Genomic DNA, 26,302 nt, shown 5'->3' on the forward strand with positions numbered 1-26,302 from the left:
TTGTTATTATCTTTGAGCTGTCAGCTGATCACTGGCGACACACTGGTGGCCAGTGCAGGGAGAACGGGTGAGTCCAGCTCACACAGAAACAGATGTGAATGTTTGAATGATCTAACACAGTTATATTATGTTCATAATAATACAACACATTATCATCTCTTTCCATGGTTATATGGCTGATGATTTATTGTCAAAAAACCTGCTGAATGCAAATTGGTTTAATTTTTAGTTTAAGTACAGGAAACAAGAAGCATAAATATTATATAATGACATAGCACTCAAAGCGATGCTCTTTAACAAAGTAAGGGCACACAATCAACTATGAGTGAGATACTTGCTTACATAAAAGATAAAGCAAGGAATTGTGTTCCTATCCTTTCTTTTCTTTTCTTGTTGTTTTTGTTGATACAATTTCCGAGAAGACATGAATGTGATCCCAAGTGATAACAAGCATTAATTAGAATTCTGTCTTGTTTGGAGGCCTCTCCTTGCCAACGGCAAACCTCATGATTCCTGTCTGGACTTTCAATCAGACTTTTGGGTCTAAACGATGATTTATGTTCTGTAAAACAGTAGGCTGAGTCTGCACCAGCCTCAGACTGAAAAATTATCAACTACAGTATGTCGGCAATATAGACAGGCTGGCCTCAGCAGACTTCTTCGATTAAGGCAATTCAATTTTGTCCTGCCATGAAATTGCTTCATGGTACTTGTGACAGCTAACATTTTAATGTAATTCAAATCTCCTAATTTGTTAAATAGTATATGACATAATACCACGATAATCACTGACAGTGTGACGCTACCGAGCCGGAGAGAACTATAGACTTATCAGATGCATTAGATTCAGTGTTGTCACTTTATTGTATCACCTTAGACTAACTTGTAAAATCACTCTCTTTGAAATGGGAGTTTTGAATGGTTTAATATGTTTGTACTGTTGTAAACATAGAATATTACGGAGAGATAGTGCATGTTCTTTAACCTGAACGACCATATAGGTTATTTGTTGTTAGGGTTAGTGATGTCTCCTGACAACATGGTCGTCATGGTTACAACTATAAACATGCAGTCAAGCTTAGGCAACGGTCATGGTTTGGTTAGGTTTAGGAAAAGATAGCGGTTTGAGTTAAGACAAGTTAAGTTAAGGACCTTAGTTGTCATGGTTACTATCAAAAAGTTAAAGCTGTGGAACGGTCATGGATAAAGGAAACAGTGACTATGGGTCTCAAATAGGAAATAAACAGCCATCTCCTGTCTTCCCGTGTTTTGTTGCACCGTTCACCCCCAACCTCCTCCTGACACGTCTTCAAAGGACATCACATGACCTGTAATCATTTCTACAGCCGCCACAGGTTGTCTTAGATTCAAACTTTACTATGGATTGTAAAAAAACTAATGGCACAGACGACATGTGGGCTTTTTTTTTACAGGACGACAGGCTTTGATATTGATAAATGTTTGAACTAGTCTCAGACGCACCAATTATATCGACCAACACGTCAAATTTCTAATTAACTGTTCAACAAAAGACTGTATTTCAAAATTTCATATGAGAGATGACTGAAAGGAATGTCAACAGCGGGGAGAAAGTCCACTTCATATCTGGCGACTGTGTTTAAACGGCAGCAGCCACCTCCAGAACACGGCGTGCTGGATGGAAGTGGAGGTAAGTGCAGGGCTGTGCTGTGTCTAATTCAACATGGCTGAAGGCTAATGAACTCACAGGGCGGCCTGGCTTTTCTCATTAAAGGTGAGACCTTGTCACTCTTACATATGTTAATAGGTGACGGGATCGCAGGAGTGCAGGCTTTAGGGGAGACCTGGAGGGGTAGAATTACACCTGTGTACGTGTGTGTGTGTGTGTGTTGTAAAGTGACACACCGATGAGGTTTAGGAGAGGCTGTTTTGAGTTAATATGAAGTGATGTCCAGATTGCCAAAGTGATGTTTTTTCTCTAGTGTGTATACTTAAGAGTTTGTATGTGTGTGTGTGTGTTCTTAGTGTTGAGCGGCCTGAGATGCCTGTGTTTATTTCTGAAGCAAAGCAGTGACCCTTATGTTTTTAACAAAGGCTTGAATGACTTTGCTTTACACACACACACACACACACACACACACACACACACACACACACACACACACACACACACACACACACACACACACACACACACACACACACACACACACACACACACACACACACACACGCCATTACTGTGGTAGATGGGTGCTGGCTGAGACCTCTCAAACACACACCCCTAACCTTTCACCTGTCACCCCTATAGACCAACCTCCATTACCTCACAATTACATCCTACCGATGTTCTTCCCCGTGTGCGTGTGTGTCTGCCTATTAATTCTATTATGGGTTGTTTTTTTTTCTTTCATTATTTTATTTTCTTCCCTTCACTCATCCTTTTTATTTTAATTATTCGATTAAACCTGTCATTCAATTTACTTTTAAAGGAATTGCGGTTTAGAGGCTTTTTACTTCAGGTCTTGAGTATTTCGATTCTACAACATGTGGGCCACGATATGTACTCTCTTACATGACGTCATATCAATCACCTGGCTGATAAATGAGAAGTGATAGTCAGGGGCCCAGTCAGGGTAGAAAAATATAGTGTTGTAAAGTGTTGTCTTATTTTATTTGAGCCGAGGTTGTGTAAGGACCTTATATAGATATGGTTGAGTGTGTGTGTGTGTGTGTGTGTGTGTGTGTGTGTGTGTGTGTGTGTGTGTGTGTGTGTGTGTGTGTGTGTGATATGTACGCTGGGATGCCTGCAGGAGAAAGACAACAGCACCCCCAGACACTGATCTGCTCTGGACCCCAGAGGTCATGAGTTTTGACCTTAAGGGAGAAGTCAGCGCGCCCACAGGGTCGCAGGTATAGGACTTGGATTACTGCCCTCTTTCCACAAACACTCAAACAGACACACACACAATGGCATGACGAGTGATATGTCAGAGAGCAGCAGCACGTGCACACACACACTCACACACACATGGATGGCTTGAGGGGAAATGAAGCGGTCGCCTCTCAATGACCTCTAACAAAAGAACCATTGAAAATAACAAGACAGGCTCTCACAGAGGCAGTTCAAGAAAAAGTTTCCCTTTGTTACTCAAGGCAACTTCTCACCATTCAATCACCAGATCCTCTGAGCACTGCCAAACTGGTTTTACAAGGGTTGACAAGATGACTACTGGACGCTTCAATCGGGAAAAAATAAACATTTGACATCCGACTTTGGCATCATAACCTACAATCTGTCTCAACACCACATATCACAACAATAAAGAGTGTGAAAAAATATGATGCGTTAAAATGAATATGGTTTCCTTTCGCTTGGCCAGATGATTTTTACATCAGTCAAACCACTCAGTGGTTATTCTTGGGTTTTACATGGCCTTATAAAAGTCTGAAAAAATCTTGCTGGAGACTCTGCTCAGGCACTTATATAGGAAGTGTTTGGGGTTTGGCTTGCGTTCAACCACATTCAACCACAATGTTTATTATTTCAATATTGGTCAAACAGTTACAACATGTGAGACAAACAGCTAAGTATGGCCTTAATCACTTTCAATTTCAATCGAGGACTTCTGCCGATATTAAATGCAGAAGACGGTCTTAGCAGGATCTGATACTGAAGGTTTTCTCTTGGAAACGGTTCCTCATAAGATCTCCGTCCTGTTTTCAGCAGTTTCCACTAATAGAACACTTCTGAGTTGTGGCTGCAAGCTACTTGAAGATGCAATTTCAACTTTTTAGGCACTAAAGGGTAAGCAGTGGTAACACAATACTCTCAACAGGCTGTTCTTGGCTCCAGTATGAGCAGCGTGGAAGCCTCTCCGCTGAACCAGTGATATAGATGGAGAGGGTAATCAATTCTTATTTAGGGCAGTTTCATTTCATATGACACCCTTTTATTACAATAAATGGACTGGTCGTAGTCACTTTGCAACAGATGTCGAGCTTGTGTGTAATTTCCCAGAGGCTCAATTTAAGATAATGGTATATTGTAAGAAGCTGAAAGAAGCATAACCTTTTTGCCTCAGTAGTTTTTAAACATTCAGTTAGGGATGTATATGAGCCAAAAACAGTGACAAAATCTGAATTTTCAAAAGTGGCGGATAGAAAATAAACACCAGGGACAGGACAGGGGGGGAAGGAGCTCACACAAATATCAATAAACACTCCTCTTCCGTCTCGGAAGCTTCCTGCTTTATTTGATTAGGCTGAAGACGGAGGGAGGGTTGGGGGTGAAAAACAGAGCAGTCATGCTCTTTTGCTTTTCTTCCTCCTTTCCCTTCCTCCGCAATCTTCAGCCTCTCCTTAATGGGAATGGGAAGTTTGGGAAGTAGAGGGGAGAGTGGGGAGGGGTAGGGTGGGCTTCAGCTAGCCTCAGCCTAACCTCCCCCATCTGGACTGGGGAGGGGATGACTTGCCAGCCTCCAGGCTACTCCCAACCCTTCCCAGCTGTTGGCTGTTCAGGGGCAGAGGGTCTTCCCCCCTCCTGAATTTGTGCTTTTGGTGGGCTTGAGAAAGCATTTTTTCATAAACAATTGCCATATCCTCCACCAGCTGCTGACCCCACGGCTCCTGTCCCTGAGCAGAGCGGAGCTCGGGAAGCAGGCAGCGGGGAATGGTTTTCATTTAGGAGACTCCACTTTGCAGGGGAGACTTGCTAAAGGGCGCTTGGCCCCACTGCTATTAGCATGATAGCTATAATGCAGAAAGCTAGATAGGTCACTCTCTGGGAGCAAGAGATGCTAGCTGATAACAGCCCCAGTGACAGCATGGCTACTATCAGAACCGTGTGTGCTGTGAGGATGGAGCTGGAGGCAAGAAAGACTCAAGTAGCTTCAACAGCTGTCTGTCATATGTTTGGGCCATATTCAAGCCTAAACTATTGTTCCACTCAGGTGTTGCATTAACTGACTACATATGACACGATGCATGTTTGTCTTCTTCCAATGTGGAAATAACTACGGACATGCTAACAGGTTTTGGATGGCTTCCATCTGATTGTCAAAGATTCTCCTGAAGTTAACACCTACAAGGTGGCAATGGCAATATCTAGAAACCTCATCTTGATATCCAAAAAGTTTTCTCTCGCACCTTTCTGTCTGACATGAAAACAGAGCACAATGTTGACACAGGATGTGTAGTAAAAAAAAAAAAAGCCTTTCAGCAGCGCAGCAGTAGCTGCAGTCGTATGTTAGTGGTTACACATGCAGGATGTTTTCAGAGCTCAGAGCTCCACATACAATCACTGCAGTTATGTCTTTAAAATGGAAGTGAAATAGCTAAAACTTAAGTGTTTAAAGAATGAGCGGAATTTAAGCAAAAATCGGGCTTAACTGGAAACCATGTGGCCTGATCACAAATGAAGTTTCTATTCAGTCAGATGCATGTGACATGAATGACTAAAACAACTGAAATTATTTATTCTGCTGCTGCTGCTGCTGGACACAAGGTTGATGAGAGTTTGCCAAAGTTAGGAGCTGAAAGAGGCTAATGAAGAAAACTCATTTACAAAAGATACATATAGCTGCATGTGTTAGGGCTGAGTAAGAACTATCTATGTGTTTGTCACTATGATCAACACGGCACATCGTGTCCATGTGTTTGAATGTGTGGTTAAATGGTTGTTTATCTGTATATGTATATCCTGGGATAGATGGTGACCTCTCCAGGGAACCCTGCCTCTCGCCACGTCAGTCGGGATTGGCTTAAGAATAAATATATATATACCCACAATTACACAATAGAGCAAACAAAAACACGAAGAAAAACTCCAAACCGTGCGAGCCTGAAGTGTATCGTGCCAGATGGGAAATAGCAAATGACAAGATTCAACGTCATCAACTGAAAAACAAACAAAAGAAATAGGAAACACGCACACAAAAATGTGCCCATGCGCACACACACACTCACAGTTATCCCCACCCACTATTCCCTGTCTACTTCCCTGTCCTAAAACAGCCGTCCCGCTGCATGTGTTGGTGGAAATGGATTGGATGCTTGTTAGTGAGGGTGGGTACAGGTGCCAATGCAGTATGTATATCATCTGATGGCATGTTTGTGCTGCTGCACTATGCATGAGTCGGCCGGGCCTCATGCAACATTCAGCAGGGCAGGGAGGCCGTAGGTGAGGCCAGCACAGCCTGCAGCCAAAGACGCCTGCACCTCCAAGTGTGTACGTGTGTGTGTGTGTGTGTGAGCTCAAACTGAGCTTTGTCACAGCTGGCTGGTGGATCCACACATTTAGAAACACAACTGGGAGGACACTCACGCAACTGCAAGTCAGAGTCATACGCACTGTTACACACAAACACTTGCCTTGGCACAGTGGGGCTGCACATCGTACAAAAGCTATTTTCCTCTACTTGCATCATAAAACACATAAAAACACACACAAGAATACCCACACACCCCTACCATGCACAATTTGGATGGGCAGTTCTTTTTGCTTGGGCATCCCATTTGAACCTTCACCTCAAGTCCAGCACTCAAACACCCTCCCACGCATCCACACTCTTTGTACTGGTCCGCCTTGGAATCGCATGGTAATACTTCATTATGGCAGCACTGTAATTTGGGGGGAATGAGCACTTCAAACGAACAGCAACCCACACAAACACACACGGACGGGGTTACTGCAAATGTGTGTAACCCAGAGTTCTGCTGGGACCAGTATCTGCTTTTTTTTTTTGGTGGATTCCCAGAACAGTCCAAAATACACCCGGACAGTAATCAGAGGCGCGCTGCGAGGTTATAATTGTTGGAGCTGATTACAAAGTGGAGAGTAATGGTTCAAATTGGGAGAGGAGCGCCATGCCAACTTGCGCACTGTGAAATGTGAACTCAGGGACACAGGGTGTCAGGTTTTGAGGCCTCCCTCTGAATCAATTTCCTCCACTGAAGTTACACGACAGAATCTGACATTTGGCGGCTGCATGTGTCACGTTTTATTCGTTGAACTTTGCATAGCTGGGTGGTCTTTGCTAGCAGCATAAAGCTAACAGTAAAACAGTATGGATACCTACCATTCCTATTAGGCTCCTCACTAAAGGCCTGTATTGTTTTTATATCAGTGTGTTGAAATATCGAAGTATCCGCAGCTGAGACGGGAATCGTTTGCAAGGTTTCCTGTGTATGCTTAGGTCCAACTCCATGAGATAGTTTGAATAGTCATCAGAGTATTTTGGTAACAATCTGCCTGTCAAGAGCGGGCAGTCATTATTTATAGGACATTGAATGTAACCTTTAGTTTCTTCAGTGAAGACGGTATTCTCTTTCAGGATGTCATGCAACAGGGTTACTTGCTGCCCTGCAACACTTCAAGGAACAAAGAGTTGCAAAAATGAACAGAGAGAAAAATAAATTATGCAAAATGTATCTCTATGGTTCATTAACAAACACATCGGAGAGGCAAGAAGGATGATGCCCTATTTCAAGGACAGGAAAAGTGTCAGCATCTGAGAATAGTGGAACAATGACAATACAGTGACAATTTGTACTAGGTGAATATATCATAAAAAATTCAAAATATACCGTATTAAATGAGTGGAAGATTGAAGTCTGCTGGGTATGTATGCGTCTGTGTACATCCCACAAGAAGTTACTTATTTAGTTTAAACAAAGACCCAAAAGACCCCTTTCAAACACTCCTTCATCCAAAGGCATAAATAATACAAAACACACAAGCACACAAACACCATTCTTGGCTCTCACACACACACAAACACACAGTGCCATGAAGTGAGGTTGTCCTTTGTCCTCACACACAACACACAAGTTAGCCGTAATGCTCGAATGAGCTGCAATTGAGAAAAGATGGTGGAGCGTGGGTGGTTGTATGCAAAGTTCAGGCACATACTTAAAAGCGTCCAGCTTAAGGTAAAACATATACTGTTTAATGTATGATGGGAACTTCCACTGAAGACATTACAAATGGCAAACAGAATATTTACACGTGAGGTTTCGTACGGAAACACAAAATACAGCTTTAAGGACTTCAACTGGTTATTAGAGAGAGGATAAATGTATAACCATCAAACACGAGCTCAAAGCACAACACTGAGGGGTCCAACACACGGCCTTTTTATTTTACACACAGAGTATCTACAACAACAGGAGATAAATGGTCAGCTCTCCCGTACTGTGACAACAAAGACTGCTAAATCTCCTTAAACATGCAGGGATGGGGAACCAGCATGAGACAGAGTATGAATACAAAACAGGAGGAGGATTTGAAAAAAAACAAGATGGGCCTTGGTGGAAAAAAAGTTTCCCCTCCCCTGCTGAGTGAGAGTAGGATCCAAGCTGACACTTACATAAGAGCGAAACGATTGTGAAAAAGTAGATATATTCTTTTTTCCAGCCCTCATTTGTAAGCTTCTCTGTTATTTAGGACGTGTCCTGTAATGTGCCTTTTCAAAAAGAAGTGAAATTATGCCACTTGTGTTAAATTTAATTTAATCGTACTCGAATAGAGAAAAAGAGGCTGAGGCTTGAGACTGGGTAACGTTTGCAATGACAATCATCTGAGAAGTAAGTAACGCACACGGTGTGAATATTAGAACCCAAACAAAAGCACTTCATTGAAACATATCATGCATTCACATTTTAGTTAATGTGATCTTAAAAAATATAAAAAATATAAGTATTATGTCTCTCTCTTCTCTGCCCTTTGATCAAAAGGTATTTTGCACTTCTTCATCGTCATGTTATCAGATCATCTCTGAGAGCAGCAGTAAAGTTGCAGGACTGAAACCAACACAGTGAGCTGAAAGATATTGAATCCTCTGCAGAGCGTTGGTGGGTTTGTCATTACTGACACCCCTGACATCACACATAGTCATTTGATGCACTGACAGTATGAAATATTGATAAGTGCAGCTTCAAAGTTGAGACGGGAATAAAATAAAACTCCATGCATAAAACATCAGACTAAAAAAACGACATGTCTCTTCAGCCATAATGAACATTAAATGAAGCTACGAGTCTTGTTTACGTGAAGATTAAAGGCATTTCTAATTTACCTCAGACATTTATATGTGGCCAGTTCTTGTTTTTCATTGGCTGACCTTCGCACTGATACTGATACATAAGTCAATGTGGTCTTCATTTAATGCTTTTGAAATCTCCGAGGCTGTGGCGCCATTTAATCCATGTTGTCAGTATTTGTCACTTACTGAGTGGAGGGTAGAGATAGTTACAGTAATCCATTGAGGGCATGGTTCTGCTCCTTTTTGTCAACTCCATGGTAATACTAGCACATGGAGATTTGTAACTCTGAACATAGTGTAAAGTATGTAAAGTGTCACAATGGAGCACCAGAGGAGACACAAATATATTTACTTCATAGGGGAGCTCTCACTCTAAAATGTATTTCTTTAAAATGCTACTGGTTGCGTGGACTATTTGTAGAGAACAAGAAGGAGACACTGGAGGAGCCTCATACACACGACACACTCCCTTTGTGCACCTCCTCCCTTCACAGTGTGACGCTCGTGTCCATCTCATCCTGAGCTGGAAGTATAATAAGTGCTGGATTTCTCTGCCTACAGGGCAAATGCTGCCTAGTGTGTGTCAAATATGGGAGTTGCTCCGCAGAAAAAGTGCACTGCGGTACAAGGGACAGCTGAGCCACTCAGTGCCAACAGAGGGCCGGGAGGGCTGTGTTACTGCATTTTGTAAGGCAGCAATTTTGACTCTGGGAATAACATCTTAAATATTACTGCACTAATATTTTTTTCTTTAAGTGTGTCACTGTGGACATTTCACCAGTATATTATGAATACGTTTAAATATATGACATTAACAATCACCTATAAATATAATTAGTAGCAGCTATATTAACACCTGCAGACAGTGAATCAGGTGGCTGACGTTTAGTACATGAAACCCAGACCAAGTCAAAAGGTTTATTTGCTCACACCCCCCCCCGGACTTCTATTTTTGTGCCCTACTATTTCTTAAGCTTATGATAATTGTGAGTACCATGATAAACAGATTGAACTCACATCACCCCATTAATGCCGTCAATATAATATTCTATTTAATGAACTTCAGGGACTGACATGTCTTTTTTTTAAATTTTGTGACAATTCAGATATATGCCAAAAAATAAAACACGAGTGTCGACACATGTCAGAATAAAATAAATGATGAAAATGGCTAAATTCCTCTTTCAGTTTTCAAACAACACGAAAAAGATTTACAACCATGAATACGCATCAGGTCTTTTGCTCTCCTTGACACATATTTAAGATAGCGAGCGCATAATAGAATGGACTGGTTTTATTTTAAATAAAGGTATGTTGGTTGTCATGGTCACGTGATTGTCAATGTCCTATTCAAGGTGGTTGAAGGTCATGAAGGCGCAACTTATCTAATGTCAGACGTGAGAGGCAGACGCCGAAAGAGGGGATAGGGGGACACATACGCTGCCAATGTGCCGTGAAGCAGTGGGAAACTTTCTTTTGTCAAGAACGTGAATAATCTTCATCCCGGGAGTACTTCAGCCGAGTTTCTGTCTACGTTTAGATCGTCTTCCTCTTCTTTTGGCCGCTCACATTTGAGGTCACATTTGAGGTCACCACAGCAGTGGTCAGTCTGCACATATGATTTGGCATATGTTATATTTTTAACACAGGATGCCCTTCTTGATGCAACCCCATCCGGGCTTCAGACCCGCACTAAGAACCCACTAGATCATGCCGCCACAGTGGCTGGGTTCCAGCAGCCGTTGGGATCAAACCACCAGAGGTCCAGTGGAAAACCAGCTCTACCACTTCAGCCAAGGCCTCCTCTTCTGTATACGTTTATATGTTACCTGAAATGAACTGAAACCAGCTCAGAGGTTGGCGACCCAACTGAGGACGCAACAATCAGCTTGAGTGAATAGACATCGACTATACTGACGCACACAATGAGCAGTGAAAGACTTGGTTGGGCAACTACATACACACCTCACCACTAGGCCCTGTACGGATTCACTTGGGACAGCAGCTTGTCCAGCTTATGGCTCCCAAAGCATCGAAGACCGTAAATTAACAAGATGACGATGTTGCAGCGAGAGAGCGATCGCTAAGGATGGATGACAGGTTTCTGGTTTTACCAGCTCTGAAGCATTTAATGATACCAACCCTCCATTAACAGTTAATGATATGAGTGGTGCCAGCCTCTTGTGGACAGTTGAGGTTGAAGAAAATATTGTTATGGCTTTGTTAAACGACAGTAACTGATTTATGCAAACCTCTTGTATTTGTTTTGTGTTGCCACTTCACCTTCTATCTGATTATTATTGATCATTATTGCCTCCACTTTGGGGTCCCAGTCCATTTGATTCTTGGTTGGTATATTTGTTTGAAAGACAGATTACACAAAACCAACTGAATGGATTTCCATGAAATTAGACGGATGCTGTATGGGAAACCCATTGAATTTAAGTGTGGATCCAGGAATTATTTTTCACTGCCTTTAACATTGTGAGTTTACAGCATTTCCATTGTTTTCCCCTGGTAATTCATGGCTGTTGATGAAACAAAAAAAAAAAACAAGCACATTTAGGGAACAGACATCTATGAATGTGTGGAACTTGATGCAGCTGTTGGGTCTTGATGGAGATATTCGCTCTACTGAGTCATTCTATTCCAACTATAAATTGCAACGGCAAATACATTTTGTGGGAAAGGAAATTGAAATCCGATATGTTTCTACTTATATAACAAGGATAAGGGGTTTATATATTTGGCAAGTCACACATTTATTGATATTGAATAAGACATATATCCACGTTTAAACGATATCATCTACTTATAGTGACAGCAGCATTAGGAAAGATTAGGGAAAGATTGTGGTCTTGTTTATTAGTTATTTATCCAAACCCATCATCTTCTCCTAACCTGAACCATAGAGCTTTTGTTGTCCAAACCACTGACGGACTCCAACCGCCCCCTTGCGACTCGACTGCTGTTAATAACTGTGGCGCTTCGTTCATTCATAAAATACAGTTCCTTTGAACATGATCAACTACTGATCATTTCCTTTTTGCTGTTGCAGTTTAATATATAAACGCAAATTCTAGTAGATTAGCTATTCATTGTCTACATTGAAATTAATTGTTGATCAGAAATTGTATTACTTTTATTTACTTTTTTCAAGCTAACAGATACTGACTTGGGCTAAGCATGACTTATATTTCCAAAGCCATCCATTGACAGAAATGAACAGACAGACAAACAGAAAGACAGACAAGTAGAAGCTGGCCATCTTCCTGTCTTCCTCCTTCTCTTCCTCCTCTCGCCTGTCCTCTTCTCTCTCTCACACCAATGATAAAACAATGACTGGGTCGTGAGGGAGAGAGGGAGGGATGGATGGATGGATGAATGAAGGGGCAATGAAAATGATAGGTGTGCTTGCGAAGAAAAAAGTAAAAAAATAAATAAATAAATAAAGGTAAATTGAAATGATAATTTGCGGGGCGAGGAGCTTCTGTTTTTTAGGAATAACCTGCAAGACACAAACAGGAAATAAAAAAATAAAAAAGGTTGGGCTTTACATCTCTGCTGGTGGTATAGTGTGTATGTGTTTGTCCTTCTGTTAACATATTTGACTTGTTTATCGTCAGCATGCAAACCCACAGTTGGAGAGGGCGTACAAGTGAGTGAGACATGCAGCGGATCAGAGCACAGTGAGTCTGAGGATGTGGATGTTGATAGTCTGTGGTTGGGGAGCAGCAGCAGCAGCAGGAAGCTGAAACAGGTACAGCTCAGATCAAGAACCACGTGGGGAACACAGCTTTGAGTAATTAACGGCCTGAGTTACAATGTGCAGTAGGTATGAGTTGAAAATGATGGGTATTTACCAGGCCTACCATAAGCTGTCAAAGTGGATTATGGGAAATATAGTGTTCGAGGATTTTGGAGGTTGACTTATGCAAGGGAAATAAAATGGATTAATGTCACCTCTTCCTGAAACTGCTAGTTTACACCATTAAATAATGTCATGAATCTGCTGCTATTTCCTACATAGCCTGTTCTTGTGTGGAAGACAAAGCCTATACATAACAATTATGTCCTCACTTCACACTAAATGGTGGATATTCAAATGAAATTCACAATACTTATGGACAGAGCCTTTCCAGAAAGCTGATCTGGGGTACTAACCAGGACTGAATCTCTCTAAACTAAACATTGCTCTTCAATTGTCACACAAAGGCCAGATAAGTTCTACTTCTAAGCTCGAGGATACAATTATTAAACTGTCCACACTTGGTTCTGATTGGAAACTTATTTGCTCTAAGAAGAAGCAGAGTGTATGAACCATTCCAGTTCGCTCTTTTTAAAGTAGGAAACATTTTTGTCATTGACTGTAAAAATCACTGCTTTTAACTAGCAAAAGAAAACAGAAACAGAAGAAACAACTAAAACAAATGAGAAACTACGATTCCACATGCTCAGTGTAAACAAAGTTTTGTTCAATTTGTAAACGTTCCACTTTCATTAGCAGCAAAAGAAAAAATCTAAAAAAGAGACAACATTTAAGTTTAGTGTGCTAGCTTTTGTTTTAATGCAGCAGCTTGGGGACAGTAACAAAGAATACAAGTTTTAAATGTGGAATAAAATATTTTGACGCTCACAGGGTGCTTCCACGACTACCTGCTGGCCAGGAGTCCAGCTATGGTGTTAAACACTCAGCTGGCTGTGGTATCAGATCTGAAATCCATCATTTTGATGATGTAAGTAAATTCTATTCTTCCTCATTATCATCCTCCAAATTGCTGCTTTGCTAACCTCAGCACAGAACTGTCCAATCCTGTGCAAAACAAAGTGTAAACATAACATGGTGAGCAATAAGCCTAAGTGTGAAAGCCAAAAACCACTGTCTTACACTGAGATTTAGAGCCAGCAACATTTCATCTGCCATGTGTGACAAGGGCTTCAGAGAGATCACAAGCAGTCCCATTAAATCACTGCGGCAAAGCAACAGGACAAGCTCCTCTCTGATCCTGGCTTCAGAGCAAAGCACAGGTAAATAAACCATGTGGACATTATGCAGCAAGGTGACCAAAAAGAGGACGAACAGCGGATGAGTTCTGCCGGAGGCTGGAAGGCAGCAGTGCAGACTGGGAAAACACAACCCTCTCATTTAGTCTGATGGAACTGTGAAGTAGCTAAAACACGCAGGAGCAATTGTGGCTGTGTGTGTGTGTGTGTGTGTGTGTGTGTGTCAGTGTGTGTGCTTCATTAGTGTGCATCTTGGCGTTGTGCGTTTCTTGTGTGTGTGAGTGATGGGTACCGTGTGCTTGCTGAGGTCTTGTTTGCCCATCTTAAGTCAATTAAAAGGAAATAAGGCGGCTCTGACCGGCCCGTGAACCAGCTCCCTCAGCTGAGAGCATGTCTGCACAAAACACAGCACACAAGCACACACACACACACACACACACACACACACACACACACACACACACACACACACACACACACACACACACACACACACACACACACACACACACACACACACGAGCTGACACAGGGAGGCTGATAATGCTCCACAACTGGCAATCGACCCTGTGCCCTGCTGTGTGAGAAACAATGGCTCCAAAGCTCTCGGAGTGTGTGGGTGTGTGTGAGTGTGTGTTTAGTATGGCATGTCTGACAAGGCTTCAGAGAGAAACTGTTAAAGACAACATCAGACACAAATGCAGACACACGTGCACGTTCCCTTTGTTTCTGCGGAGGAGAGAGAGGAGGGCCACAGAACACATTTATGTCCTACAGACATGTGCACCAACACAACCCAAACAAGAGTGCACACACGCACACGCACACACAGATGCACGGACTCACTTCCCTGGATATTTACTCTCACCGTAACCCCAACTACTTGCCTCACCCAACTCTAACCCTGCATCTAACCTAACCTTAAAAATGTTTTCTCCTTAAAATGTTAAGAAATGAGTTATGGGGACTTTTTGTCCAAACAACATGGGGCACACACACACACACACACACACACACACACACACACACACACACACACACACACACACACACACACACACACACACACACACACACACACACACACAGCCCCTTGCTAATAATAAAATGCCTCCTGTGTCATAACATTTCTTAACATGAATTTTCTGTATTTTTGTTCCATTTCCCCTACATTATTCCAGTGACTCCACTTACCTCCTATAACTGACACACTAATAGGTAGATAGACACAAAAAAGTTCTAGTCATCTGGAAGTTTTGACAAACAGTTTTACATTTTCTCATCTGCTAAAACTGGTATAAATTAGTTATAAAACAAAAAAAATATCAAAGTTACAAAACTAAAATATAAGACATTTATTCAGTTAGCTGTAAAAAAAAAAAAAAAAATTGAATGATCCTATTTTGTCTCTGGCTCCGGGAAGTGTTGTCATGGTATCATACCGGCAGCTGAACACCCCTCACCTCCCCCTCCCCTTCCAAACATGAAAGAGAACCCGTGGCAACCTTCAGTTTTCATAAAAACTCAAAGGGTGTTTAGTTTGTCCAGTCTGGGCTACTACACAAAACATGGCGGCCTCCATAGAGAGGACCCCGCCCCCCCCCCTGATGTAAATATAAAGGGCCCATTCTAGCGTAAATAAAACAACAATTTGTATAGTTTAGATGAAACACATTAGTGAAAACATCAATAGAATTATTTTATATAAAATTTCTGTCAATAGATCCTTTTCACCTAAATCTTACACACTGGACCTTTAATGTCATTTATAATCATTATGTGACTTCCTATTTATAAACTTGAAACTTGCAGCCAGACACCTCGCTCACTTGCCTGCATTGCTGATTGTTGCCTCCTTTCGCCAGTGACGGTTTCAAACATCTTTTCCTGACAGTCTTGGTGTCAATGGGCCTGCACTTTGTTTCACCTTCATATGCAACGTAATGCCATATTTCTCTTTGTGCGTCTGCTTTGTTGACAAGCTGTGGACGTTCAGCAGGAAGTTCTTGAATTAGTCACCATCCCTTTTGTCTTATTGGCACCATGAAAGTTTAAAAAACGGCTGGTTTACGCCCACTATGCCTGCAGGGACTAGGAACAGACCGCTGCACACACACACACACACACACACACACACACACACACACACACACACACACACACACACACACACACACACACACACACACACACACACACACACACACACACACACACCTCCCTGGTGCACATCAACGCAACTGATAGGAAATATGGCACTTAATAAAACACCTTAACTCCTAATGCACTGATACAGATAAAACTATGTATTCTACTCTTCCAAAGTGGGACTGTACAAGACATTTAGGTACATTTGCAGGTTTCTGAGTTTCAGTTAGGGCCATGGTTCTGCTTAGTTCAAGACAGTGTCCAAAAGTCATGTCATCACGGTTCTGTGTTAAGAGCGTGTTGATGTAGTTCAGAAAAGACCCAAAGAGTGACGAGTTGTCTCAGCTTTACTGAACTTGTCACTGCAGAAATGATCTGGCTGCGTCACATTTAGTTAGTTTCAGGAGCCAGAATCAGTTCTCAGTCCCTGCACATCATATCAATAATTCATCGTTAAACTCTGACTCAGAAGCGTCACTATTTTTAACTTCAGTTACAGATGCTGACAAATGTGTCACCTGATGGAGATCAACGTGTTGAAATTCAACAAATGTCATTTGGAAGACAATTGTTGAAGCGGCTGCGATGCTTGTGACTTTGACAAGATAGAACGATCTAATCTTCTTGGCTGACACTAAGCTTTGCAGTGTGCATCACTATAAAAGAGCTTGACTGAGCTGAAGGAAAGCTGAGGGTAAAAGTTATTCTGCTGTATCGAAGTTTGCAAACCTGAACTGATGGTAAAAACATGACAAAACAGTTCATTCCACAGGTGCAACAGAAACAGTTTCACAATCTATCCAGAGCCGCATGTTCATATGTTAACACTTGAGCGAGGAAACGGCTGTTTGAACAAATGTTCCATAAATAGATGATAGATGGTAGATGATATTTCTAAAAAGAGACCTGAGACCAAAGTGTAGTTGTTTATTACAGAATAATATTATTCTCTCATGTCTTGATGACATGAAGAGAGAAATCACACATCACTGTTGGGTTGTGTGTCGACGGGATGGGACTGTTTCAGATGATTCACAGTTGTGCACCTTAGTGTTAGTAATGACGTGTTATAAAACAGAGGGCTTTTAGATTTGTCTGTTTTATACAGTTGCAAAATGTTGTGTGACATCACACTGTGGATAGCTTTTCAGTACTTATAACACAGATATCTAAAAGTAAACAATCCAACTAACAGCGTGTAGGGAGACAGATATTGATGATTATTTTTGTCAGTTAAAAAAATTAGTTTCTTACAGAGGCTCATTTCTGGAATAAAAGCATAGAGTTAGAATTAGAGATGAAACATCTGAAACAGTTATGATTAGAATTTTGTGACTTTGAAACTCCTAATATGATTATTTCATAATTTAGATTTACCAGCTCATAATTCTGAAAAAAAATTAAATTGTTGTTGTTAAAAAAGTTTGTGGAAATAAATCTTGTCTGTCTGTGGCTTTTTCAGCGAAATTTGTAAAATTTTGGATACACCATGACTCATGGTATTTCTGAGAATCAGAGCAGGGTTTTATCATTAGACCTTTGCCCAATTTTTAACCTTCCTGCAAACCCAATCACACAGAAGGACAAGTCAACGTGTTCAGTGTTCACATTCCCGCTGTGAGGAGCATGATAAGAATCAGCTCCTTATGTATCAGCTCTATCCCATTAGAAACAAATAAACAGACCTGTTCTTACATTGGTGAGCGGCCAATACATTCTCTCCTAACAGAGGAGCTACATTAAATCCGCACAACAGAGGAGTGAGGGTTAAGCCAATGTTTTCCATTTACTTGTCTTCCACAATCTATCCCTTCATGAACATCATTAGAACACTGGTATTCTGAAATCACTGGATGAGACTCTGGACAAGCAGTCTGCATCAGGTTAGAGGAAATTAATCACTAGTGCTGCTGAGGCAGAAAATAAAACACCAGTAATTTATTAAACAGATGTAAAATAAAATAACAGGGGTGGAAAAATTACTGTCAGTGAGTCAGTCAAATGTGCAAAAATCCCCAGGGGAAATATTCTACTGTGAATTTATCTTTATGTCACGATCGTTCAAACTTCAGTTTGCAATGAAGCAAAAGGTGTCCAGATGCATTAGGTTTTTCACTTTCTCAAATAAACAACTGCATATTGTAAAATAAAAGCCCCTCCAGACGAGTCTCTATTTGGTTTGTGAATGCTGATTATTTCCGTTCTCGATGAACAACAGCCAGACAGAGAAAGTATTTATTCGCACTGTGTGACACTTGTGGGTTATTGTTAGGTTCTCTTTCTATCGGAAATATTGACATATCTAAGCGGGGTTTGACTTCAAAATCATGGGCAGGAACAGGTAACGATTTCAAGAAACAACAGCTAATAAAAGCCACGTGTCCCAGTTGATTGCTCGGGTGAATTCAATATGCGGATGATGTCACAGTGTCCCAGGCCTTCACTGTTTCTGAGATACAACATCAACACATGCCAGCTCCTGATTACATTATAAGATATTGAGAGAAATAAGGGTTTAGAACTGCTTCTGGAAAATGCTGTATAAGAATTAGTATGGATTTAATCGGTTAAGTTAATTTAGCATCTTTATATTGTACAGCGATGAATGCCTTTTACAAGAGTTGTCATGCAAACAATTTCCACAAAGCTAAACCTAATGTTTTAGTTTACAGGGATGTTGTTTGTCCAGACAATCGCTGGTGGAACCTGCCATTCACTCAATATCAGCTGGGATTGGCTACAGATCCTGATGAGACCCGATGATTGGATGGATAGAGAGATGGATGGTGCTGTATTTAAAAAAAGTCAGTGTTTTCTGGTGTTCTGCAGAATTTTCAATAGTCTGCCTACCACAACAGATCAGACAGCAGCAGCTAGCATCAGCTATGGTAGCTGTAGCCATGGAACACAACAGGTCACTTTGCGTCATCGAAATCTGAGGACGAGCATTTGCCACAGTTATTTTTGAGCTTTTCTGGTACTGCTGGCAGAAGTCCTGCCTATGATATTACTCTAAGTTATTTTTAGAGGTGTGGATATGTACTGAAAACAAAAAGCATACGTGAAGAGGGCAGCAAAGAGCATAGCTGAAAGGAGATGGATCATACACCGAGTCCATTAGATACAAACTGTGGGAAAACACACACTGCAGAGTCCTTCAATCAGTCTATATGAATAAATGATAAAAGGAAAGCAAGTAACCGTGTCCAGTGTGTGGATCCCACCACACCAGCGCACATTAGAGCACAGAGACTAAAGTCCAGGTTCCAGACAGAATCCCAGTGCCTCTCTGAACTCTCTCTAAGAGCTCTGCCTTTGTAGTGTAATGCATTGAGAAGTACAAACAGGTCCGAGGGCGCATAGTTTCCTACAGCCTGTCCTCAAAGGCACCGGGTGCTGGAGACACAAGATACTCTGGAAGCAGCTGCAATACTGCAATACAGACAGGGAGGAGGACAAATCCTGCCGACTGTCACACTTACACACACCTGGTGGAGTGCTACGTAAAGTGATCATGCTTCACATTGTCTATCTGAGAAAGTTACACGGACTTGACAGATTCCCACCTCAAAAAGGTGCTGGGGGGGGCACATCTCTGTCAGTAGAAGTACAACAGGCACTTAGATAAAATGAGGGGAAATTAGGCTACGTCGTATTCAAGTTCCAGTTTTTATGTTAATAGTTTCAAGGAGAAGAAGCAGAGTAATTACTGTGTCTGTCCCAGCTGACACTGTACAAGCTACAGAACTGCTGGAAGGAATTGGTATTGGCAGCTCAAAATGGGCCAGACGGAGAGGACTTCAGCGAAGCTCGTTCTACAACTCCAACTCCTCCCACACGTTGTGCAGAGATGTGACGGAGGTGTTGGCACTGATGATAGTACTTGGTAAGCAGGAAGGAGGAGGCAGAGAATGAGAGAAATGTGTGTTTGGAACTCCACTTGATGAGTTGCATATGCAATGTTGGCACGTCAGTATCCGGCCAGCCATGTGCACTAGCTCCCGTCCATTCAGTTTGCTATCCTGCATTCCTGCATGCCACAGCACCCCAGGACATGGCCATATGCCATTGGCTTGGCCCACTGATCAACACGGCTCCAGCCTTGCATGACAGCTCACAGTGCACACACTCATACACAATAGTTCCGACAGATGGGTGAAAAGGTGGGCCACGTCATGTGTGAAGTGAACAGAGGGCAGGGGGGTGTTAGCAATTACGATGAAACAGACTGCAAAGAGAGACAGACACGTGTGTGCGTGTGTGTGTGTACAACAAAAAAAAAAGAAGTGCACATGGGCATGTACAGAAAAACAAGCAGAGCATCAACCAATACAATCCTGCACTCCAGATAGAAGTGGCATTAAGATAACCTGCATGAGCTTGAAGACAGTTTGTCCAGGGACACGGAACAGGCACTTAAAGGACCATGCATTGTTCAGGCAGAGGCTGTGCAGCTTCTGACAGAGACATCACAAAGACAACCCAGCTGGGGAGCACAGACTATATATGTTGTGCATAAAGAGAGGCCACAATTTAATCTAGTAAGAACAATGTTTGCGTAGGCTGACCAGTGTGCATAGCAATTTCTGAATGAAATACCTGCTTTATGACGCAGGTTGTAAAGACATAGGGAGTTGCTGAAGTGTATTCAGCCAATATGCAATATTTGGCTGGATTTTTGTCTTCTTCTAATATAATAAAAAATGGTTGTAGAGCAGGTTATTGTTATAACATTCTGTATACATTGAACAACTAAGTCCAGACTGATGAAATCAGATTTTAAAAAAAGCAGTACAGAGGTGACTCATTCATATGTAAAGACACAAACATAATAAGAACACTGACTGGCTGATATCCACAGTTTCCTGCCCAATGGAGGAAACAAACAATAAAAAAAACAACTAACTACACAATTGTTCTCCAAAATGTAACAACCCTCCGCTTCACATCAGATTCATAGGATAAGAGCAGTAGGCAAACAAATTGTACGACTCGTCTCGTTTTACACCAACAAAATGCAAAATGCAATTTACCTAAACAAAACCAGTCACAATTTAGACATATGTAACTGATATTTATAGAGTGAAATATAGCTCCTGTGCCTCAGAGTTTCTGTTGGGTTCAATGCTTTTCACTTTCTAAACTTGGGACGAGCCATTCATTGACTCTCCCTCTCTCAGTCCCTGCTGTGATTTCTCCACACATCTTTATTTTCAGAGCAGGTTGTTCACATTTCCTCTCCAATCTCCCTTCCGTTCCCCTGCAGCTGTTTCTCTGACTGGTTACCACCAGTCATTAGCATTGTTTAACTACTCTATTCATGTCCTCGGTCTTTTCCTAAAGTTTCTCCCAGGTTCATGCAGATATTTAAAATTACAACTGTGTGTTTCTGACTAAGCAGCTATTTATACATTAATTGAGGTCATTGATGATGGCTACACAGACAACCATATTCAAGCTGTTTAGCTGAGGCTTAGCTGTTAAAGTTTTTACCACCGTTTTAATACTGGAACTGGACTAAAAATTAAACTAAAAGTTAATCCACACCTTTCGAACAATCAGATTCCAGAATTTTCAGTGGTCCTGCTAAAAGTAAAAAGTGTTAGATTATGTAACACTTCTTGTCTTTGTTCCTTTTTCTCCTGATCGAACTGATGGCACCACAGACGCAGGTTTTAAACAGCTTGTCCATGCCATAAATCTGTCAGGCAGTAAAAAGGAATACAGACTGGTATAGTAAGGGGAAAGTTATAGTATTAGTTATACAGAGAGAGAGTGGTCAAATTTAACTGGTAATAATGGTCTAATAACATGATGTTTAATATTCAGTTCTCAAAATATTTCCATTTACCCCCTCACAAAGATGAGATAATACATAAAATATAGCCAATTAAAAAACCTTCCAGAAAAGTATTAATTTTAAGCTACTTGACATACTTTTAAAATTTATGATGAAAATATTAAAATAACTATATCATAATAATAACAATATCTTTATTTATATAGCACTTCTCAAAATATATTTACAAAGTACTGCACAAATTAATAACAAATAAAAATAAACATAAAAACAGGATAAAAACATAAAAACTCAGTTATAACAGACAATATAAATGAGCAAAATCCCTGAATGTGTGACATAATTTTTGCATAAATATAATTATGTCAAATCAGGGAATGCGGTACAATAAAAGTATGTTTTAAACTTTGATTGAAAGGAAGCCGTTTTTACTCTGGCAGAGTGTTTAATTTGAGCACATATCCTTCCAACTACATCTTCAGCTTGTAAAGGTTTGTGAAATATAAGTACAACTGACTGTATATTAAAGTCATTAAATGTACAGTCTATAACGTGTAAAGATTTAAAACAAATTGGGTTAGCAGATATTTTACGTCGAAAGTATTTTATTTCCCACTTTCTATCTTCCCAAGGTGCACTTTATGTTCAGAAGATTCCACATATTTTTAAATAATGAGCCCATCCCAGTTTCCATATCAGACTTGGAATCCAACTGGACCATGAGAGGAGATAAAAACCAACACGTATTTCTGGAATCAACTTACTGACATAAAATGTGAGTCGACAGAAGCAAGCGATTGCTAAATGTGCGTAGTTCACAGTGGCAGAGAGTGGGAGAGGGTGGAGAGTGAAAGTGGTGCTGAGAGTGATGAGAATAATCCTCTGCCCATGTAACAGAGATAAAGACACAGAGGTTTTAGCTCCACACAGGAGATTGACATCATTACTGGCAACAAGCTCACAAACTAGCACGTGCGCGCGCACACACACACGCACGCACACACACACACACCAGAAATGTAGATAAGTGGCAAAAAAAGTGCTTGACCAGTGTTTTTACTGTCAGTGACTCACTCTACAAAAGAGTGTTGGTTTGTGTGTGTGTATGTGTGTGTGTGTGTGTGTGTAATGAACTGAGAACACCCAAACCTTGATCAGAAGAGAAGAGAGAGAGAGCGCTGCCCCCTCCACTCACACATTCATCAGGAGTGTGTGTTTGATCTCTCAGCCACATCACACATGTGCCCTCCAATCAACTGCTGCTGCCTCTAAGGCCCCTTTGGCCTGCAAACACACAGCCGCACACACACACACAAACACACACACACACACTGACGGGAACGTCCCACACAGAACCCATTAGGACTTTTGATTAAATTTGAGTATGGTTCATGTATAAAGCCATGGCCGGTGCAGCTTCATTCAGCTGTGTGTATGTGTGTACTTGTATGCACGAGAAGAAAAAAAGCAAAGTTGAAATGAGTGAGTGTAAAGCCTCCTAACCTTTGTAATATAGATCCTAACTGCTGCCAAGGGAGGTTAAAACCTAAAAGGGCTCCATAACACTTCATAACTCTGACTTAAATGAAAGAACTACAAGACAAGCCATTAGTGTGACACACACATGTGTGTGTGCACGCGCACATACACACAGTGTCTTTAGAAGTTGGCAAGGAAACCAAGGTCATTAGGTTTATTTCCATTGGCAGAGCAGGGATTTCGGTGGCCACAATCTGCCCAGCAACACTCGACTTTGTCAGAATAAACAAATATGTTTACAGCAGAGTGCCCCCCCCCCACACATTAATGAATCTGCTCTGTGAAATGGGAGAGTGAGGGGGGGAGAGAAAGATTGACATTAGGGGCGAAAAAGTGGAAGTTTTGGGAAACAGTGACCACGAAAAGACAAGTGCAAAGTAACACAAGACGAAGAAGGTTAAAGACTTTTTTCAGAGCAGACGTTTAGATTTTGCCAAGCAGGATGAGCACAGGGGCAACATATGGGACCTTTGCATGTCACTGAGACAGAATGCATCATGCACGGCCCTGGAACTGTTATTTACGTATTTAATTACACCAGTGGAATTCAATTACATGTTAAAATCACCTGACAAAGGCCTTCTGTCTACTTACTAAACCTGATCTGATCCACCAAATTCATCAATGTGTCAACAGTGTCTACATGCTAACACTTTAGCATCCAGTATGTTAAACAACAGCAGAGTCATGATTTAAATGTATCGAGCTATGTTATAGATATAATCGTGGGGATAATCCCGAGTAAGATGGCTGACCTCTTAATACAGGCGACTGACTCAATGACAGCCACACCTGTACAGTACATCCAAAATGGGGTCTCCTATACAACACATATTTAACATTAAAAGGGATTCAGTCATCAGGGTGTGAGATGTCTGACATTTCTCAAAACAACCTCAATTCAGTGGAGATGCAACATGTTTTCATCAGAGATACTTTCTGGCAAAGAATTAGTTCCTAACATAACTGTTGTCAGTGTGTATCCATAAAAACAGTAAATGTGGAACATGTTTCTGGAAAAAATGATGCTGTCAATGATGTCACTGTAAAACGGATTCTTTGTCATTTTTAACTTGCATAAAACACACCAAAATATCTGCATAGCCACATAATGATAGGTGAGAAAATGTATTTTCCTTTGCTTAAATATTGTTTAAAATTTGTATTATAGTCTAATTGTTTTTAATAGAGATGACACAGAGATGTTGATAACGACCAGAAACAATTAATTAGCACCATTTTGATATTAAATAAATCGCCACATTTTAAGAAAAAAATCCAATACAGTGAATATTGACGCTTTGCTACTTTGGTTTATGTGAATTCAATTTTGTAGAGTAACATCATCACACAGCAACAGCTTCTTTACCAAATCTCTTACTCTTTGTGTCCACCTTTCAAAAATCTTCATCACTTGTATGTCACTCGTCACCCTCCAGCACTGCAACTCAAGGCAACCAAATCATTGCAAATGATGCCAAACTTCACCCTTCATCTCTGTCTAGCTCACACCAGATGACTAATCCTGACCATATTGTTTCATTTTTGTAAGAGACAGGGTGGAATGGGGCGGTGGGTCAGATATCCACAAATAAAAACAGCTCATGCTGGAGCCTTTATGAGATGGGAGAGAAATGACCTGCTTCCTGTCCAATTCATGTGGTACAGAAATGTCCAGCAAATATAAATGAGCTAATTGTGGCTTTTTGATGTCGATCGTGTGAGTGTGTTACGCTTGCATGTTGTTCTTCTGAGCTCATGAAGCATTTCTTGTAGTCGTCAGCAGGGGGGTTAGACAAAGGTGATCAAATCCAAGAAGAGTGGAAGGGCAGGTTATTAATTATACTAAACGAAGAAAGATGGTCCCTGGCTCCCGATAGTGAACAGTGACAAATACACATGTGCACCAGACACAGAATCCTCTCTCACACACGTCTCCGCTCAAAAGGCGATCCTGCGAGTAGTCCAGTCATTGTGTCACACTGGAGCTGCTCCACAGACACACACACACTCTGGAACAACGATGCTGCTGCATGTCAGACAAATGTCCAATTGAAGCTTGGACTAGTGCTCCCAGCTTAGCACCCCCACAGCAGATGTCCAATCATCCTAATATAACAGCAGGAACAGAACAACACAGTGGCTAAGACCTCAGATTAAAACTATCTGCAGCCCAGAGGATAAAGCACAGCGGCGACGCAGCAAACAAGCAAGAGGAGGTGAGACTGGGAGACGAGTAGCACTGTAACAGTTCAACAGCTGACAGCAACAGCGGGAGAGGATAATTCAATCATGTTGATACGAGCACGGAAAATATAGGAATACAAAAAACCATAAAGACCTAAAAGTTATTGGAACAGAGTTTATTAAAGATGCATTTTTCAGTGGCACTTTACCACTTGGCCAAAGGGTTTTTGTTCTCATTATTGTTTTTATTCCCTTTTTTTTTTTTTTCCGGACACATTTTTGAATTCAGTCCTGGTAAACATCTTGTTTCGCTTAATACTAATATATACAAAATAAAGTTATATAACTCATAACTGGATTAGATGGCAACATTTAACTGTTGTTTGTCCAGTGGCGACATCATACATGCAAACGTATCCATGCCATCATACCTGAATGTGTCTAAAACAGGAGCAAGGTAAGCTAACAGCATTTGGTAGTGGATTCTGATATCCTCCACCATGACAGGGCCTGCTGTGTTGAAATAAAATATATTGAAACAAATGCTTAAAAATGCTCCTTCAAAATATGCATGGATTTTTAATTACAGTTGATGTAATAG

The 26,302-nt window shown here is 41.1% G+C and overlaps 1 protein-coding gene across 5 annotated transcripts in view; it reads right to left on the reverse strand.

Annotated features, from left to right (window-relative positions):
• Positions 1 to 26,302, reverse strand: part of bcas3 (BCAS3 microtubule associated cell migration factor) — a 318,499-nt gene that overhangs the window by 131,845 nt on the left and 160,352 nt on the right. The window contains exon 24 of one of the 5 annotated variants that reach the window (XM_035154600.2): positions 7,907 to 12,531. The exons of the other annotated variants lie outside the window; for them this stretch is intronic. Within the exon in view, the coding sequence (XP_035010491.1) occupies positions 12,521 to 12,531 (11 nt within the window). The 3' untranslated portion in view covers positions 7,907 to 12,520. Of the gene's footprint in view, positions 1 to 7,906; positions 12,532 to 26,302 lie in introns of those variants that run through there. 5 annotated transcript variants of the gene reach the window in all.

This window comes from Hippoglossus stenolepis, chromosome 4 (assembly GCF_022539355.2).
Source record: "Hippoglossus stenolepis isolate QCI-W04-F060 chromosome 4, HSTE1.2, whole genome shotgun sequence".
Classification (NCBI taxonomy): Eukaryota; Metazoa; Chordata; class Actinopteri; order Pleuronectiformes; family Pleuronectidae; genus Hippoglossus; species Hippoglossus stenolepis.